The 20263-nt window shown below is 44.8% G+C and overlaps 1 protein-coding gene across 3 annotated transcripts in view; it reads left to right on the top strand.

Moving 5' to 3' along the window:
- Positions 1-20263, top strand: part of FPGS (folylpolyglutamate synthase) — a 59016-nt gene that overhangs the window by 18789 nt on the left and 19964 nt on the right. For 2 of the 3 annotated variants that reach the window (XM_060251651.1, XM_060251654.1), the window contains exons 2-4: positions 17307-17435; positions 17650-17703; positions 19923-19987. In XM_060251651.1, coding sequence (XP_060107634.1) covers positions 17307-17435; positions 17650-17703; positions 19923-19987 — 248 coding nt within the window. Of the gene's footprint in view, positions 1-16590; positions 16723-17306; positions 17436-17649; positions 17704-19922; positions 19988-20263 lie in introns of those variants that run through there. The other variant, XM_060251653.1, reaches the window with a different exon arrangement.

Below are 20263 nucleotides of genomic sequence, written 5' to 3'. Positions count from 1 at the left end.
TGGTGTGAGAGAGGATGCTGATGCTGGACCAGATGGACCACTGGTTGGTGTGTGAGAGAGGATGCTGGACCAGATGGACCACTGGTTGGTGTGTGAGAGAGGATGTTGGACCAGATGGACCACTGGTTGGTGTGTGAGAGAGGATGCTGGACCAGATGGACCACTGGTTGGTGTGTGAGAGAAGATGTTGGGCTAGCCGCTAGATGGACCACTGGTCTGATCCAACAGGGCTCTTCATATGATATACAACTAGGCATGGAACTGGTCTTCTCTAGTGGGAGAATGGAGGGGCTTTGGTACCCTCCATCCCTTTGCGCTCAGAGATGGAACATCCTTTGACACACACATGTGATTGTTTTGGTTAAGAAAAATGGACTGTTCTTCCTTTTGCCCCTCTGTGGTCGTTTCTTTGTCTCTGTGGGTGAAGATGGCACAAGTGCACAGTTTGGATAAAGCAGCATGCTTGTGCTACCCTTAGTGGTGTTTTTTGGATGTGATTTGATAGTGTCCCATACCTGTACCTGCCCCCCACCCCCTCATTGTGGATCAGCTGTGACAGTCAACGCTGAGAGGCAGAGGACTCTGCGGAAGAGGAATGGGGAAACAAAGGCAGTCCTAACTTGCAGTCAGTTACAGACGACCTGCTGAAGAAAGCTACTGCTACCCTGCCAGGTAACGATCCACAGTCATCTGACAGCAGCATCCCCGCTGTTCAGGCCCAGGGCTCAGAACTGGCTAGCATCTCACCATCCACCTTGCCTACAGGATTGTTGGAACATAGAGAATGGTCCATCGTGAGATGCTAGAGTAGGGATGGCCAAACTTGCTTAAGGTAAGAGCCATATAGAATAAATGTCAGATGTTTTTTTTTTTTTTTTAATGTCCAAAAACTTTTTTATTGAATTTAGTAAACATACAAATAAAGCAATCAATGACTGTATCTGCAATCATTCTTTGTGTATAAGCATAGCATACCAGCAGAAAACAGAATATATATATATACACAAAATACAAACAAAACAACACATACATACATTCACACATACATACATACATGGCAGCTGAATTAAAAAATAAGTACTCTGTCCATATGTTAATTACATCAAATTAATAATGTCATAATATCTACCAGGAATACATGTACGCATCTGATCTACAGGACTAAAAGAAAATTTAAGAAATGGAAGCCACTTGTACATCAGAGAATCGTTACCTTCTGAATTATTTATATTGCATAAACTATCTGCTATCTTGTCCATAGCATAGACCTCCCAGATTTTAGCATACCAGGCTTTAACTGGAGGAATATTGGGAGATTTCCAAAATTGGGCTAACACCATTTTAGCAGCAGCTAGTAAAAGGGATATCAGGGATTTATTGAGAGAAGTAATAGAAATACCTTTCCAACAGTCAAGCAAAATGAGTTCCAATCTTAAGGGTAAACTATAGCCCGTGATATCCTTGATTTTTGCCACAATTACTGCCCAAAACGACTGCACCCTCGGGCAAGACCACCAGCAGTGTATAAATGTGCCCACCTCTCCACAATTTTTCCAACATTTGGAGGATTGATTTATCGCCATATGGCTTAATCTCTGAGGTGTTAAATACCACCGGAACAAAATTTTTTGAGTTTGTAATTGTATATTCAATGATTTTGAAACAAACGAAGGAGATGACCAGATTTGTTGCCAAACATCCTCCTGAAAATTAATTGAACTATTCCTTTGCCAAATTTCTTGATAGGATAACAAATCAACAGCATCAATGTCTAGCAAACCCTTATAGATAAATGAAATCAGTCCCTTCCGCTTTAAAAAAGGAGATTGTAGCAAGGATTCAAAGAAAGTAAGAGGTCGATTGAAATTGTATTTCTTTGAGAGTGATGTCACCAAGTTGTTAATTTGCAAGTATTCAAACCATGGGATTTTTGTCCCACCAGTTTTCTCTTCTAAAGATTTTTTGTCGAGCACTTTTCCATTGGACAAAATATCCACAAACCTATAAAGATTATATTTTTTCCAAATTGGAAAAGACTTGTAAAAAAACCCCGGTTGAAACCAAGAAACATCCATAAAATGAGATAGTGGAGACATAGGAGGGGCTAAAAAGAGGCGGCGTTTGTCCCAAATCTGAAAAATGGCTTTAAGGAAAAGGTTGGAGGAGATATTAGGAGGTCTCTTCTTTGGAAATTCCCATAATGTAGATTGAAACGATTTGTTATTTAGATAGGTATCTTCTAGGACCTTCCAGCCTGAATTTAAATCAGCATCATGGTATCTGACAAGGCCTCCTAAAATGGCAGCTTCATAAAATTTATGCAGATCCGGAAGAGCCAGACCACCTGAGGATTTAGAACGAATAAGAGTTGCATACCCTATTCTAGATAAGCCCTTGTTCCAAATGTATCTTAAGAACGAACGACGCCAACCCACAAATAAGTCCTCAGGAATAAGAATAGGAATGGCTCGAAATAAAAACAGAAATTTGGGAAAAATAAAAGATTTAATAATCTGAATTTTTTCATTCCAGGGAATGAGTGAAGAATTTTTATTCTTTTGCATAGTAAGAATGTCCTTAATCAATAAATGATGATTGACTTTAAAAATATCTCCCAATTTTAAAGGTATATTGATCCCCAAATATGTCCAATATCTATCCATTTTTTTGAAGTGATAATTTGAGTAGATGGAATCTTGGAGAGCATCTGAAATTGTGATGGGATAAAGAATGGTTTTAGATGGGTTTACTCGAAGACCCGAGATAGAAGAAAATACAGATAATAAATCAAAGACAGCTGGTAAAGAAGTCTTAGGTTTTGTAACAAAAAGCACTAGGTCATCTGCAAACAAAGACACCTTAATTTGTTTCTTTCTAATAGGGATACCAGCAATAATATTGGTATTACGGATAGCATTAGCAAGAGGTTCAATTGCGATTGCAAAAAGCAGAGGAGACAAGGGGCAACCTTGCCTCGTCCCTCTGAAAAGATTAAATTCTTCAGAATCCAAATTATTAATAGAAAGAATAGCAGAAGGCGACTTATATAAAGAATGGATTATCTTCAGAAAATTCGGGCCAAAATTCATTTTCTGCAGTAAGGTTGTAAGATAAGGAACTTCAACGGAATCAAAGGCTTTTTCAAAATCAATAGACAAGATAAAGGAAGACTCAATATTAAATTTCCGGCAGTATTGAATAACATCAAGGACCATTCTAGTATTGTCCGTTAACTCACGGTGTGGGATAAAGCCCGATTGGTCAGGATGAATGTAGTTCCCTATAAAAGTATTAAGCCTAGCCACCAGGGCTGCTGTAAAAATCTTGTAATCGCAATTAAGGAGCGATATCGGCCTGTATGAACTAGGGTCTAGCAAGTCTTTGTCTTTCTTTGGAAGAAGAATGATTTTTGCCTGTGACCAAGTAACTGGAAAAGAACCAGACTGTACAAACTGATTACAGGCGTCCGCCAAGATGGGAGCCAACAAAGTATTAAAAAATTTATAAAATTCTGGTATAAAGCCATCTCGGCCTGGAGATTTATTGGATTTCATAGACTTGATAGTCTCCTGTATTTCAAGTGCAGTAAAAGGTTTGTCCAAAAGGGATTTAACCTCAGGAGAAACAGGCTTAATAACTGAGTGAGTGTCTAAAAAAGATGAAATAAGGTCTGATGCTGGATGCTGGGAGGAATATAGAGATGAATAGTATTTTTTAAAAACTCCTACAATATCCTTAGTGGAATGTTTCAAGGTACCGGATTTAGAACGAATGGAAGAAATAGCCATTGAGGATATTCTCTTTTTAACCTTCCATGATAGGAGTTTAAGGGATTGAGGAGTTCGAAACCAATATTTTTGTTTTATATAAGCCATTTGTTTTTGAATCTTGGAGACGTCAAAAGATTCTAATTTTTTCCTTTCTATAAGAAGTTTTGAATAAGTTTTTTTGCTACCAAATTTTTTAAATTTCTCTTCCAATTTGGTAATGTTGGCAACCAAATCTGATCTAATTTTGTCTTTTTCTTTTTTATACGAAGAGGCAATAGCCAAAAATCTGCCACGAATTACAGCTTTAAACGAGTCCCAAACTATATGCTGAGGTACTCCACACTCAGTATTGAATTGAAAAAATTCTTTAATGTCTTTTTCAATGGAATCTGTAACCGATTTCATAGACAGAAGTTTACTATCCAATCTCCAATTAAAAGAAAAAGATCTTTCAGTGATTCCTGACATATAACCTTCCAACCATGCATGATCAGACCAAATCATTGGGCCAATGTCTACTTTAAAAAAAAGGTTAGAAATAGAATCCGAAACTAAAAGAAAATCTATTCTGGAATAAGTTTGATGACGAGAAGAAAAGAAGGTATAGTCTCTTTCTTTTGGATGCCTGCTTCTCCAAATGTCTGACAGATTATAGGATTGAAAGATTTGAGCTAAATCATTTTGGCCATTCGAATCTTTTGATTGAGACCATTTATTGGCAGATAGAGGTAGCAGGCTTTTTTGAGATCTATCTAAAGAAGGATTGACAACATAGTTGAGATCTCCTCCCAAAATAATGGGCCCTTTATGAAAAGTTTGAAGTTGTGACAACGTATCTTTAATAAATGCAATTTGTCCATCATTTGGAGCATACACCGATGCCAGAGTATAAGGGCTACCATTAAAGACCCCATTGATAAAAATATACCGACCCCTAGGGTCAATTGAGGAATTTTCAAAAGTGAATTGGACTGATTTACCTATTAAGATGGCCACACCTCTTGCTTTGGAGGACCCGTAAGCTTGAAATTGATGAGCAAAAAATTTTGACTGGAAGACCTTGGGCTGGTTACCCTTAAGGTGAGTTTCTTGCAAAAAAACTATATCTGGTTTCTGATGAGAGATGGCAGAGGCAACCCGTTTTTTCTTAATTAAATTATTTAGCCCATTACAGTTTAGAGATAGAAATTTCAAGTGGCACTCTGCCATAATTGAAAGAGGAAATAACCAAGGTTATCAAAATTATTGCAATTCATAGCTTTGAACCCAGGTGCCACCAGGATAGCTAGAGGCGAATCCTGTAGATCAAATTTCAAAGGTATGAGGACAGATTTCAGATCAAAGGCTTTAAAAAACTTCCAACTAAATCCATAATAATTCAATACAGTTATGCTGCCCGTAACACAAACAGAAAACCATAACCAACACCAGTGGTCTAGCATTAACAGACACTAGCCACTAACTCACCCTCCAACTCTGTTAACCCAAACTTGGGAAAACAACAACTATTTACTTAAAAGGATAAATTTGAAGCGGAAGTCTTCGTTACTGAAGACACCACACAACTAGCAACAACTACCAAATGGAGCTAATTAAAAAAAACTGAAGTTCTCCATTCTCCCTCTCTGCCAAAAATGCTTATATTTAACACTATCAACCCAGCAAAAATAAAATTTATAAACAGAATAACAGAGCCGAATGTATAGAAAGTTTATAATGAAAGGCCAAACAAAGTTGATCGAGTCAAGGCTAAAATGCCTAGAAAGCCACATATAATAAAACCTGTGCCTTTTACCAACTCAGGTTAGTGAATTAAAGATAATTACAGGCAAACTAATATACCATGTGTAACAGCATCAGATCTCGATCACAAAGTTATTGTAAGACTTAAGACACTATGATAAAAATACAATGAAACTTTAAACAGAACTATGAACGCTATTAAATACTGGTCTCCCCAAACACTCCCCACCAACTATCCTTCAGCCACTTATAAGCCTATGTAGGGAGATATGATGGTGAGGGAAACAAGTTTCCAAACCTTCATAGTAGCATAAGGCACAAACTGACACACACATACATTCCCTACCCACCCTCTGTCTCACAGATTCATTTCCATTCAACAATTCACACAGGAAGGGAAAAGGTCCTGACAATTCATTAACTCATAGTAGAAAGAAATATATTGATATAAAACCCTAATCATACTATTCAAGTTTCTCACTCTGATCTACCCCCCCTCACTCACTCTCTCTCCCTCCCTCTCTCCCACTCCCTCACTCAACACCCAGCCTCCCCATTCCAGCTCCTACTCAAACCATATATTCCAAGTCACCCCATTCTTCCAATCATGCATACCCAATCAACCAAGAAGATTTCCTTTAATGAGTTGATTTGAATTAATAACTCCCTCACATTCATAACATTGTGTTCAAAAGATATAAATAACCAAAAAAAAGGGGGGGGGACCCCCCAATTTCGTATATAAACATTGCTTCATAGGCACGAAACAATCATCAGCATATTTCTAAGCCGTGACAGAGTTACACGTAGGCAAAGCTTATAAGTCAGCAGTTCAGTAGGCAAAGCTTATATGTCAGGAAAAAAAAAAAAGGGGGACGTCAAGAATCCACACAAAAAAGGGAAGATTTCTGCATAGCAACAGTTCCAGCGTTTAGCTTCTAGGAGAAACAGGCCGATCAGGACGGTTCATAGGCACACGACGCCATCTAGTGTCTGAAGTTATTGAGTGAACATGTGAGACTGCTTCTATAAGGCCGGTGGGAACAGGAAGATTCAAATCTCTCAGCATGCTTAGGCCTGAGTCAAGGCCTCCAGCGACAAACGACCGATCCTGTACAGTAACTTGCAGCTTGTACGAAGCAACCCATCGATATCTGATGTTTTCCCTGTTCAGGATTTCAATAATTGGCTTCAAAATTTTCCGCCTTTGCAAGGTTTCAGAAGACAAATCCTGTAGAATTTGGATGTTGTAATCTCCTAGCAGAAGTGGATTTATAGCCCGGGCTTTTTGCAGCAGCTTGGATTTAACTGAGGCAGAAGAGAAACGGACTAAAATGTCCCTAGGCAACGAAGTTTTCTGTGTGCGCAAAGGGCCAATTCTATATGCAGCCTCCAGGGCACAAAGATCAGATTCAGAAAAACCCAATGCCTTTGATAGCCAGGAGGCTATAAGAGATTTTAGGTCAGAGGGAGAGGCAGAGTTCTCGGGGAGCCCGCGAATTTTAACATTCCCCATTTTCAGTTGGTTCTCAAGTGCAATAATTTTATCAGTGGCCCATTCATCTCTTTTATAAAAATACTGAGTGTCCTCCTGCACAGCACATGCCATGTTAAAAGCAGAATCTGCAGTCTCTGCCACCTTCTCTAAGGACGTTTTGAAACCCTCCAACTGAGCAGAAAGGGGCTGGATCATGGCAGATATTTTGTCAGTCATATTTTTTTCCAGTTTTTGAAAAGCCTCCATTACCTCAGAACGAAATGAAGCTAGGTCTGCTGCTGTGTTTTCCCCTTCTCCCGACGCCATCTTGCTTGCAGGGCTGCTTGCTTTTCCTGAGGCCTTAGCCTTAGGCTTTTTGGGAAAATAGTCTTTAACAGAGTTCCTTGAGTTTCTTTTTGATCTGGATTTTTGACCATCTACTGTTCCCATACTAATTAAAGAAAAAAAAGAAAACAAACAACAACGCTGGGCGCTTGCTTAAGTGGATTTGGCAGGGGTAAGTAAGGAGCTCTGTTTTCAGGCGTCCATTCCCTATGCGTGCGACGCCACGCCCCCCAATGTCAGATGTTTGAGAGCCGCAAGACATGAATATCAGATGTTTGAGGGAAGGAAGGAAGATTGGGGGAGGGAGAGGTAGAAAGAAAGCAACTTTAAATGTATTTTCCAAGCCACCAGTTAGTTTGGCTTGGAGTAGGCTTCCCAATCCCCAGGTCCCAGCGGGGGATCCCCTGGTTTTACAGGCTTCCCCCCGCCCCCAGCCAGCTGGCCGGAGGGGGAAGCCCCACCCCCATCTATTATTCCCATAGGGAATAATAGGGAATTGATCTGCGGGTATCGGGCTCTGGGGGAGCTGTTTTTTGAGGTAGAGACACCAAATTTTCAGTATAGCATCTAGTGCCTCTCCCCAAAATACCCCCCAAGTTTCAAAACGATTGGACCAGGGGGTCCAATGATATGAGCCCCAAAAGAAGGTACCCCTATTCTTCATTATTTCCTATGGAAGGAGGGCATTTTAAAAAGTGTGCTGTCCCTTTAAATGTGATGGCCAGAACTCCCTTGGAGTTCAATTATGCTTGTCACACCCTTGTTCCTGGCTCCACCCCCAAAGTCCCCAGATATTTCTTGAACTGGACTTGGCAACCCTAGCTTGGAGAAGTGATTTAAAGAGAGAAATGCCTTCTCCAAGCTGGCCAGTGGGGTGGTGGGGGCTTTGAGAGACACAAAATATGTGTGAAAGAGCCACATGTGGCTCCCGAGCCACAGTTTGGCCACCCCTGTGCTAGAGAGAGGGTGGAGTGCACAATTAGCAGCTCAGAAACACCTGGATCTACATAATGAGGAGAGCGCATGGAGCTGCATGATGCAGCCCAGCTGCAAGACGAGCGTCTCTGTTATAAAGGGCAGGAAGAGGGAGAAACTAGCTGTGGAAGCAAATTGTCAAAGTACTTCTGCCCTCCCTGCCTCTGACTTGTGACTTTGACCCTTTGAACTGTAGCTGGACCTCGACTTTTGGATCTGCCCCGAACCTGCTACTGTTGCTGACTCCATGTATGACCTAGGAACTGGACTCTGACCATATTGCACTGGATTGTGCCTTCGCCTTGCCTTGCTCGCACCTTAGCTTTGCTACTTTGCCTCAGGACAGGCCCTGAGTTTGACACCATCTGAGGCACAACAGAGAAGAGTCCGGAACCAAAGAATTTTGAGTGTTGTTAGGCCTGGCAACTAACTGGCTCCCAGAAGTGGGAATAAAATGTCAGTTCTCTCTCTTTTCCTTTTCCTGTTTTATAGAAATCATATATTTTTCATAATGTTCATTTTTTTTCTCCTGACCTGTCAAGGGAACAAAAAAGGCCCTTCCCTCTTGTTTCCTCACCACAAAATGGGCAGTTTCTTTCCCCAGAAACTTGGCCCACTGATTAAGCACCTTCACTGAAAGCTTTAAGTCCTTCATATAATGGCGGCTTGAATTGTAATTCCCTTTCAGCAGCATAGCAGGGACACACAATTCATGTGTCTAACCCAGTAACGATCAAGAAGGAATTGAGGCATGATCATGTGGAAGTTGTTAGCTTTACTGAGCCGCCTTGTATTTTGTAAATGGAGGTTCTCTTCCTTTCTTGGGATTTTAACTTAGTGCAATATTGGCTAAGAAGGCACTGAAGATTCAGTAAGTGGGGGGGGGGGAGGTGAGTTTGGGGTCAGTTGTACATTTTATTTTTCTGTCCCTCTGTGGGAAATCTTTCCCCCTGGCCCTTACAGTTTTATATTTTACACACATTTACAAGCCTCAGGAGAGAGGACATTGGCTTCATGTTACCCTCCTGGCATGGTGGATCTACCTGCTGAGAATTCCCTTCACCAGTGGGCAGGGAAAGATGGTGGAGGTGGCTCTGGCACAGAGAAAAAGAGAAGAAAAATATATTGGATTTATATCCCATCCTCCAGTCAGAGTCTCAGAGCAGCTTACAATCTCCTTCCCTTCCTCTCCCCACAACGGACACCCTGTGAGGTAAGTAAGTGGGGCTGAGAGAGCTCTTCAAGAACTGCTGTTGAGAGAACAGCTCTGAAAGAACTTGTGACTGACCCAAGGTCATGCTGGCAGCTGCATGTGGAGGAGGAGTGGGGAATCAAACCTGGTTCTCCCAGTCCACTGCTCCTAACTGGCACAGGGCAGAAGGCAGCCTTTCCTCTTATCTTGCAATGGCTAATAGTTCTTTGCAGTTGGTAGGGGGGACCATGCAGGAAGTCACCTAGTTTGTTTTTTAAACACAGGGAAGTGTTACACTCCAACCAAAGTTTTGCCGCTCCAAAGACAATGGCTGCATTCAGACATCGCGGTATGCCTTGTTCTATAAATCTTGGCTGCTGAAATCTCAGGCAGTTGTGACATCTGAACGCAGGCAGGTCTTGCCAACCAGGGTTTCTTGGTTGTCATCAAATTGGGCTTTCAAACCTGAGTTTGCATCTTACTTGTTAACCGCCATTGGTACCTAATCTGTTATAGCTTCTGAATTTACAAGCTGTGCTTTATTTAGTCGCATCTGGGGCTTTTTTTTTGGCAGGAACTCATAGGAATGCAGTTCCGGCTGGCTTGGTGTCAGGGGGTGTGGCCTAATATGCAAATAAGTTCCTGCTGGGCTTTTTCTACCAAAAAAAGCCCTGTTCACACCATCTCTTGCAGTTAAGTGGGCTCAGAGACAGCAGTATATGACTTCTTCAATGTTGGGTAGGGAGAAAGCGTAAAGAAGAAGAAATTGGATTTATATCCCGCCCTATACTCTGAATCTCAGAGCGGTCACAATCTCCTTTATCTCCCCCCCCCACACACGCACACAACAGACAACCTGTGAGGTAGGTGGGGCTGAGACAGTAGCTGCCCTTTTAAGGACAACAACTACGAGAGCTGTGGGTGACCCAAGGCCATTCCAGCAGCTGCAAATGGAAGAGTGGGAAATCAAACCTGGCTCTTCCAGATAAGAGTCTGCGCACTTAACCACTACACCAAACTGGCAGACAAACCAGGGTTTATGCAGGAACTGCGGTTTAGTGCCGACTAAACAGACTTTGTTATACACAGGAAGCGTATAATAATATAATATAAAATGTGTAACCAATCGACTACCTAATTATATTTTTAAATGTTTTAATGAGCTAGGGGGTTTTTTGGTTGGTTTTAAAATCCGTACTATTATTTATGCTTTGACTTTGTTAGCCTTCTTGGTGTCCCCCCATGAGGTGGAAAGACAGGGTATATATTTTGTAAAATTTAAATTATGATACTAGCACTTCATGCGCTGTATCGCACTGGCCGTCTATACCGGGGTGGTCACACTTGCTTAACGTAAGAGCTACATAGAGTAAATGTCAGCTGTTAGAGAGCCACAAGACAAGAACATCAGTCAGATGCTTATAAACTGGCTGGCTGGTAGGAAGGTAGGTGGGGAAGAGGGAGGGGGAAGTGGAAGTGGAAAGAAAGCAATTTTTAACTTTAAATGCATTCTCCAAACCTCTGGCTGTCTTGGCTTGGAGAAGGGATTTAAAGAGACAAATGCATTCTCCAAGCCAGCCAACAGGGCAGTAGGGGCTTCGAGAGCCACACAATATGTGTGAAAGAGCCACATGTGGCTCCCACGTCACAGTTTGGCCACTCTTGGTTCATACTTTGTTTTGTGAGCCGGAGAAAAACTGGACGACGCTGGAGAGGAAGGACCGATGGCAGTGCGGGGCATATAGAGAACGTGATCCTGATTTATGTGGTGGGGTCCGTGGGGAGAGCAAAGGCTTCTGTTGCAGTATCAGGAATATCTTGATCTCTCCTCCCCTCCCCCCATGACTTCCAACACAAGTACAGTATTGCCGCATTCCTGCTGGAGATATAGTATCCCGCTTGCAACGTGAGGTGATTTGGCGCTTTTTATAGAAACGAACATCACGGATCTGCTTACAAACGAACATCATGGATCTGCGCAGCCTATTTTAAGTATGCACACCCTGTGCACCTTAAGTATGCGCACCACGCACCTACTTTTTCCACACGAAGTGTGTGGCAGAATATTTCCCCGTGGGGAAGATCATGGTTGATAAAGAGATTGTGTCTTCTGTCCCATGTGAGGGCTCCACGTTTCAGAGTTTATAGAAACTGGGTTCAAGAGCTGACTGATCAAAGAGACCTTTTGTGTACTCTTATTCAAGTTAATGTTGGTCTTCGAAAAGCCAAAATGCACCCGGACCTGGACAGCCCAGGCAAGCCCAATCTCATCAGATCTCAGAAGCTAAGCGGGGTTGACTCTGGCAAGTACTTGGATGGGAGACCTCCTTGGAATACCAGCAGCTGGGAGGCAGGGGCAGGCTCTATTCAGCCACCTCCCTGAATATCCTCCAGGCCCCCAGTAGGGGGCAGTGATCGCCATGACTTCCAGGCATACACATACGCTCACATGCATGCACACATAGGCACATTTAAAACCCCCAAAACACAGTACATTTGTGTGCATTCACACACACATACACAGAATTGATTCATAACTCTGGTTGCAAAACTGCTCCAGGAGTGAAGGGGCAGCTAAGTGAAGTTGTGACATCAGAGCTGGCAGCCAATCAGCAGTGTTGGCTTTCTACTAGCTCAGCTTTGAAAAGAAGTCCACAAAAGTCCATGCTAATTTTTAACCAGCCATTTGCCCACACAAGCCTATGTTAGTTGTTGGGAGCCTAAATACAGTAACAAAAGAAACATATTTTTTTGTAAAACTTCCTTTTCTCGCTACCTGAAGGCAAGTCTTTACCCAGTGGGAGAGCCCACATTAGTGTTTGTTTACAGGCTGGTTCTAGCTTCGTAGTGCTGGTTTTGGAAAAAGGCTAAGATCTCATGCCAACTCTATTGGCTGGCTTTGGGCAAGTCGCTGGAATAGTTCAGACAATCATGGGTGGCATAGCTAATGCCTCATCTTTTCTCTCCTTCAGCCCCATCATGCACTGATCTAACAAAAGGCTTTCATTTTCCCTGCAAACCATAGTTTGTTAGTTTGTCCAAATGGGAGCTAGAGTGGCATGGCCCTTAGAATGTGGACTAGGATCTGAGAGAGCCAGGTTCGAATCCCCACCCTGTTGTGGAAGGTTGCTGGGTGACCTTGACCTAGTCACACACTTTCAGCTTAATCTATCTCACAGAGTTGTGGCGATAAAATGGAGAAGAGGAAAATGACATACCCTGCGTTGCTCCCCTCTGGGAAGACAAACGGGGCATAAACCAGTAAAATAAATCACAAACGGTGCATTGTGTTCTGACTTCAGGCTAGGATTCTAAGACGACATTGAATCTTAAGTTGAAGCCGTGGTGTTCAGGAAAGAGAAGGGACCACAGGCTGCGGCATGGGGTTTGCTGTGGAAGTCCTGATTTTTCAGGGCCGGCTTGTCCACTAGGCAAACTAGTCAGTTGCCTAGGGCACCGGGAGGGGGGGCGCAGAATTGGGCTCCTTCCCCCGGTGCCCAAGTCAACCACCTCATTTGCCTCTTACCCCCACTGCTGCTGCAGCCACCACCAGCCCCTTCTCTTCTGCTGCGCTTCCTCGCTCGCCGCAACAAGGCTGGGCCCTTCTGGCTTTGAGGCAGCCGCACATTTTTTGAAGGCAGTGCTGGAGGAGGCTTTGCTCCCCCTCAGGGTGTGGGGAGAAGCCTCCTCCCACGCTGCCTTCAAAAAATGTGCGGCTGCCTCAAAGCCAGTAGGGCCCAGCCTTGTCACAGCAAGCTTTGGGGTGGGGGGCGCACACACAGTGGAGTGTGGCGCGGCGGAGGGAGAGCGGGAGGTGGTGTGTGTGGGGGGGTGCCAGGCAAGGAGCCTGCCTGGGGCGCCATGTGCCTTAGGGCCGGCACTGGGTGGGGTATGGGGAAACTCTGAGCCTAAGGGATTCCTCAGGATGATAATATACTGGAATCCTGCTGCTGTCTCCCAGTCTCCACCGCTGTCACGGGCTGGGGCCGGGTCAGGCGAAGTCCAGGGGCAGTCCAAGGTCTGTAGCTGGTGAGCAAAGAGGGTCCAAGGCGCCAAAACCAAATCACAGTCCAGGTATCGCAGGTCAGCGGTTCAGAAGCCGAAGTCAGGGGGTCCAAAAGTCAAAGCCAAAGTCAGGGGGTCCAGAAGCCAAAGTCAAAAGCCGAAGTGGATGCTAGAACGTCAGGTAAGTGACTAGTTGCTTCCACAAAGCCTTCTCTCAAAGCCCACAGCTATATAGCCCTCTGCTGTCTGTTGCCCATTTGGGCTAATTGCTGGCTCAGAGAGGCAGCCAGGATCCTGCTGAGACTCAAGCACCCTCACTCCTAGAAGGGCCAGAATCCTTTCAAAACTCAGGGCTCAGGGAGCATCTTGCTCGTGAGCGTGCCGCCTTCCTCCAATCCCTGAGGTCCTGACGAAGGCGGTCACGCACACGAGCCACCAGAGAGGGCGAGGCAGGGGGGCTTGGATCTTCTCCAGCAGGAGGCAGGGGCACTGGTGCAGGTGGCAGCGGCACAGTTTCTTCTGCCGGCTCAGCTTCTTCTGCAGGGTCCCCATTACCCATGACAACCGCGGCTGTAATAATATTGACCTAACTTAGTGGCGATATTGTTGGGATTGTTCTCAGGAATGCCTGTGAAGCACTTTTTGCGCTGATGGGAGGGTGAGAGCATAATTTAGATTCTACATTAATTATTATAAACATTAGACTTTTGTTGACACGATCGTTTATGCTTTTTTAAGGAGCTTCTCCCCCTCAGTTTCAAAGTTATTTTGACACTCTCTCGCCCTTGATATGTGATATGTGGGCCACAAATGGGGGCTTGTATAGCAAATCGCCTAGCCAGCAGTCTGAGAGGCTCTCGTTTGTGCTAAGCCCAAAGCATTGATGGTTATCATAAGCAGCAAAGCATACCAGAGAGTGGTTCCAGTGTAGCAGTTAGAACTAAGACCTGAGTTCAAATCCTACTCAGCCCTGAAATTCACTGGATGGCTTCGGGCACTTGTATCTTCTTGGCCCAGCCTACTTCACAGAATTGACATGAGGAGAGCATCAAGGAGAAATGATATGGTGTGTAACAACTGATGACATATAATTAAGTTGTTAAATAGGGTTGCAAGAGTTTATTGTTAGCTATTTAGTGTTATCTGTTAAAAGAAGGAAAGCTCTGTGTACTCTACTCTGAGTGGCTCAGAGGCAGGGTGGGGTAAGAAAGAAATAATTGCTGAGAGTGGCCGGCGTCTTGTCAACTGTTTAGATCAGGGGTATCAAACATGTGGCCCTGGTGCCAAATCAGCCCCCAGAGGGCTCCTATCAGGCCCTCAAGCAACTGGCTGTCATCTGCTTCCTTCTGCCTTTTGCTAGCTTCTGTATCACAGTTTTGCTTTGCTAGGCTTGCTCAGTCACACAGGAGCTACAGAGCAAAGCCTCTGTTTTCGCCATTGGCTGAGGCTCCTCCCTTGTGGAGGAAGGGGGGAGGGAGATATTAGCCTAGTGGCAAGTGAGGGAAATAAACCTGTGTGGAAGCTATTAGCCTAGTGGCAGGTGAGGGAAATAAGCCTGTGTGGAAGCTATTAGCCTAGTGGCAAGTGAGGGAAATAAGCCTGTGTGGGAGCTATTAGCCTAGTGGCAAGTGAGGGAAATAAGCCTGTGTGGGAGCTATTAGCCTAGTGGCAAGTGAGGGAAATAAGCCTGTGTGGAAGCTATTAGCCTAGTGACAAGTGAGGGAAATAAGCCTGTGTGGAAGCTATTAGCCTAGTGGCAAGTGAGGGAAATAAACCTGTGTGGGAGCTATTAGCCTAGTGGCGAGTGAGGGAAATAAGCCTGTGTGGGAGCTATTAGCCTAGTGGCAACTGAGGGAAATAAGCCTGTGTGGGAGCTATTACCCTAGTGGCAAGTGAGGAAAATAAGCCTGTGTGGGAGCTATTAGCCTAGTGGCAAGTAAGGGAAATAAGCCTGTGTGGGGGCTATTAGCCTAGTGGCAAGTGAGGGAAATAAGCCTGTGTGGAAGCTATTAGCCTAGTGGCAAGTGAGGGAAATAAGCCTGTGTGGAAGCTATTAGCCTAGTGGCAAGTGAGGGAAATAAGCCTGTGTGGGAGCTATTAGCCTAGTGGCAAGTTAGGGAAATAAGCCTGTGTGGAAGCTATTAGCCTAGTGGCAAGTGAGGGAAATAAGCCTGTGTGGGAGCTATTAGCCTAGTGGCAAGTGAGAGAAATAAGCCTGTGTGGGAGCTATTAGCCTAGTGGCAAGTGAGGGAAATAAACCTGTGTGGAAGCTATTAGCCTAGTGGCAAGTGAGGGAAATAAGCCTGTGTGGAAGCTGTTAGCCTGTGGCAAGTGAGGGAAATAAACCTTTGTGGAAGATACTAGCCTAGTGGCTCTCACAGAGAAAAAGTGAAATAGGTACAGAACTTTTTCTTGGTGATGTTCTGGTCATTGCATTGGAATAACTGATACCTTGCAGATTTTATTACCTAGGAAAAACAGGTATCCAATATAACATCTCAGACCTCTCAAAAGTTCTGTTTCCAGGTTGTGCTAACTGGAAAGTATCCATAAAAACCTCATCAGTGGAAACCTCAAGAACATTCATGACCTCTTTAATTAACCAGGAGTCCAAATTGGCTTGAATGTGAGATTTCCCCCCTTTTCTGTGAAGTGTTTTTTCCCTTTCTGTGAAGTGTTTTGCAAATTGGTCAGTGTTCTTCCATGGTTTTGGGGGGTGGGGGTGGGCTTATGCCATCTATACCAGCAGCAGCCTCTGTCTTTTTCTGGAGTCGCTCATACAAGTTGATCCTGAAAGGGTTTTGTGGTAAAACCTACCTGATTATAATTTGGCAGGACGTATCCTGCTCATATACCTTTGAGTCTGCGGACACATGAACTAACTGTTCTTTATATATTGGAAGAGGACATCTTCCCTCTAGTGAACACATTTGGTGCCCTGTGAAATGCAAACAGGGCGCAGAGAAGGTCCCTCCCAGTGTTTGTTTGATTTAGAGGAACGGATGCCAGTCATGGGTGGTCATCTAGTTTTGGAAGAGCAAATTCCTCTCTAGAGAAGACAGTTGAACATTCTACACTGGAGACAGCGGTCTTGGCCACACATGGAAAGGGGCTTGAAGAAGGGGACTTGCCATCTCCAATCCTTCCCCCTTCCTGCCATCAACGGAGTCTGCCATGACAGTCTAGAGCCGCGGACAGCAGCATCTCTTTTCCAGGTTTCCAATTCTTGGAAATGCAGGATGTGGGGAATGTAAAGATCAGGGCTTTTTTTTTTTTGAGCAGGAATGCAGGTCCGGCTGGCTTGGTATCAGGGGGTGTGGCCTGATATGCAAATGAGTTCCTGCTGGGCTTTCTCTACAAAGAAGCCCCGTGAAACAGTGATGTGTGAGGGGGTGTGGCCTAATATGCAAGTGTGTTCTCGCTGGGCTTTTTTTTTAAAGAAAAAAGCCCTGTGTGAAACGATGGTGTCATGGGGTGTGGCCTAATATGCAAATGAGTTCCTACCAGGCGTTTCCCCACAAAAAAGCCCTGTGTGAAACAATGATGGTGTCAGGGGTGTGTGGCCTAATATGCAAATGTGTTCCTGCTGGGCCTTTTCTTCACAAAAAGTCCTGTGTGAAACGGTGATGTCAGGGGGTGTGGCCTGATGTGCAAATGAGTTCCTGCTGGGCTTTTTTCTACCAAAAAAAGCCCTGATAAAGATTATGCTAGAGAAGGGGGAGGATTGTTTCTGCCAAACAGAGATTTATCCACTCTCTGTAAGAGAAAGCAATTCAGCGTGTGTCTGCTCTCATTCTAGGATGCCATTCGAACTCTCAATACGCTCCAGACGAATGCCAGCTACCTGGAACAGGTGAAGCGGGAGCGAGGAGACCCGCAGGCACAGTTGGAAGCCATGAAAGGATTCCTGGAACGCAGTGGGTTAAAGGTGAGAGGCTTGGAGTTATTGCAGGGGGTCAGTGACCCCAAGGGGTGTGCAGGGCACTCGCTGCCGTTTTTCTTGTGCCTGCGTGATAAAGGCACAGGGGGCTATTGCTCATGCAGACTCTCAGTTTTCCTGTCCCGTTGAACCCTAGTTGGGGAGGAGCGGGGTGAGCCAGTATCTGAAAAACTAAGCTGATAGTTTCATTCACCTCTGGCAGGTCGAAGATCTGGATCAACTGAACATTATTCACGTCACTGGAACCAAGGGCAAGGTAAATAAATGGGTTTGGGGAGGGGTGGTAAGTGAATGCAGAAGAACAGTTTTGGAGGCGTAGTGAGAGACACTGAACTGAATGTTCCAGGCTGGCCCAGTCTTGTCTTATTTTGGAAGCTAAGTTAGGTCGTCCCGGGTCAGTGTTTGGAAGGGAGACCAGCAAGGAAGCAGGCATTGGCAAATCACCTCCGAACATCTCACCTTGAAAACACTGCAGGGTTGCCATAAATCGACTGTGAGGACATCACTTGCCTGCACCACAAATGGGAGAAAGTGTTGCTCGGTGGTTAGTGTGCTGACTTCACTGAGGGGGTCTGAGTTCAGATCCCCACGCTGCCGTAAATCTTGACTGGGTGACTTTAGGGGCAGTTGTCTTTTGTCAGCCTAGCCTTACAGGGACATTGTGAGACACAGTGGGGAAGAGCAAATTGTGTACATTGCCTGAATTTCTCACAGAAAGGATGGGTTGAAACTATGCTAGACATGCTTACGAGGCGTTGATGTGAGCAGAAAGTGGGAAAGACGGTGAGCCACTGAATTTAAGAAGAAAAACGTCCAACTGTGGGACCATGCTGGTGGGTTGGATCTTCCGGCCCTTCCCTGAGGCATTCAGTCCAGAGGCTTAGTGTGTTTGACTATGGGCAAAATCATTATTTCCCTTAGCACCCTGTGTTTTAAATGGGCTAATTGTCCTTTTGAATTGAGTACGTGAACTAGATGGGAGGGTTCATATGTTATAAAACGATTTCTATGCCCTGGGGCAAGTACTGCCTAGGAGTGCAGGGGAAAGTTCTGAATCTGTTGAGAGTTGGCCACTGCTGATCCAAGGACTCCCAGGGGCTTTAAGCTGTCTTTGTGCAATTTCCCCATCCCTCAAATCCCCATCCCCACCCCAGCCTCACTGTTAGTTAGAGCTGCCAACCTCCAGGCAGCACCTGGAGATCTGCTGTTACCACGGGTGGAATTCTAGCAGGAGTTCCCTTGCATATTAGGCCACCCCCCCCCCCGATGTAGCCAATCCTCCAAGAGCTTACAAGGCTCTTTTTTGTAAGCTCTTGGAGGATTGGCTACATCAGGGGTGTGTGGCCTAATATGCAAAGGAGCTCCTGCTAGAATTCCACCCCTGGCTGTTACATTTGATCTCCAGACAACCAACATCAGTTTCATTGAAGAAAATGGCTGCTTTAGAGGGTGGACTTTGAGGCATTATATCCTGTTGAGGTCCTTCCCCTCCCCCAAACCTATCCTTCCCAGGCTCCGCCCCCAAAATCTCCAGGTATTTCCCAATCTAGAGCTGGCAATCCTGTTAGGCCACACTAGAGTTCTGAATATATTTGCAGTTCACCAGTTTAACTATCTGCAGGCTCTGCTGTAGCCCCTGTTGTTTTCCCCCTGATGCTTTGCCTAAACTGCAGCGGAGAGCTGCTTTTGCTCAGCTATCTCAATGCGTGGAAATGTTCGTTTGAAGTCTTAATCAGCTACTGTGCCTCAGAGTGCACTTCTGAAAGTCAGGCCTTCCCACTGGGAAAAATGGACAGCTCTTTCCAATGGTCTTGGCTTGGATGTCTGGTGACGGTTGCCATTTTCTTTTGAATTGAAGACAAATCAGCCAGTATCATAATGCTCCTGTATAAATCGATGGTGCGGTCTCATTTGGAGTACTGTGTGCAGTTCTGGTCGCCGCACCTCAAAAAGGATATTATAGCATTGGAGAAAGTCCAGAAAAGGGCAACTAGAATGATTAAAGGGCTGGAACACTTTCCCTATGAAGAAAGGTTGAAACGCTTGGGACTCTTTAGCTTGGAGAAACGTCGACTGCGGGGTGACATGATAGAGGTTTACAAGATAATGCATGGGATGGAGAAAGTAGAGAAAGAAGTACTTTTCTCCCTTTCTCACAATACAAGAACTCATGGGCAATCAATGAAATTGCTGAGCAGCCAGGTTAAAACGGATAAAAGGAAGTACTTCTTCACCCAAAGGGTGATTAACATGTGGAATTCACTGCCACAGGAGGTGGTGGCGGCCACAAGCATAGCCACCTTCAAGAGGGGTTTAGATAAAAATATGGAGCAGAGGTCCATCAGTGGCTATTAGCCACAGTGTGTGTGTGTATGTATAAATTTTTTTGCCACTGTGTGACACAGAGTGTTGGACTGGATGGGCCATTGGCCTGATCCAACATGGCTTCTCTTATGTTCTTATGTTCTGCCTCAGGGTTCAGTGTGTGCCTTTACAGAACGTATTTTGCGCAACTTCGGCTTGAAGACTGGTTTTTACAGGTACGTTCCTCTGGAAGAGTAGCCCGGCTTGACCCCTCTTGATCTCAGAAGGTGGGGAACTGCATTTAGTTTCAGTCGCGTAGCCTTTGACGGCGGCTTAGTGCAGAGGCATCGAATAAACCACAGCTTGTTTGTGTTAGGAGCCAGCCCTGGGGGTCCTGCCCTCCCTTGCCCTTCTGCACAACTTGGGTAATGAAGGACTTGCGGGTTGCTAAGAAACAGCCGTATCTCACAGTATCCATATTGGCCAGAGCTGATAGCCTGATCTAATTAGAC

Source organism: Heteronotia binoei, chromosome 12 (assembly GCF_032191835.1).
Source record: "Heteronotia binoei isolate CCM8104 ecotype False Entrance Well chromosome 12, APGP_CSIRO_Hbin_v1, whole genome shotgun sequence".
Lineage (NCBI taxonomy): Eukaryota > Metazoa > Chordata > Lepidosauria > Squamata > Gekkonidae > Heteronotia > Heteronotia binoei.
This window is presented reverse-complemented; position numbering and strand designations above follow the sequence as displayed.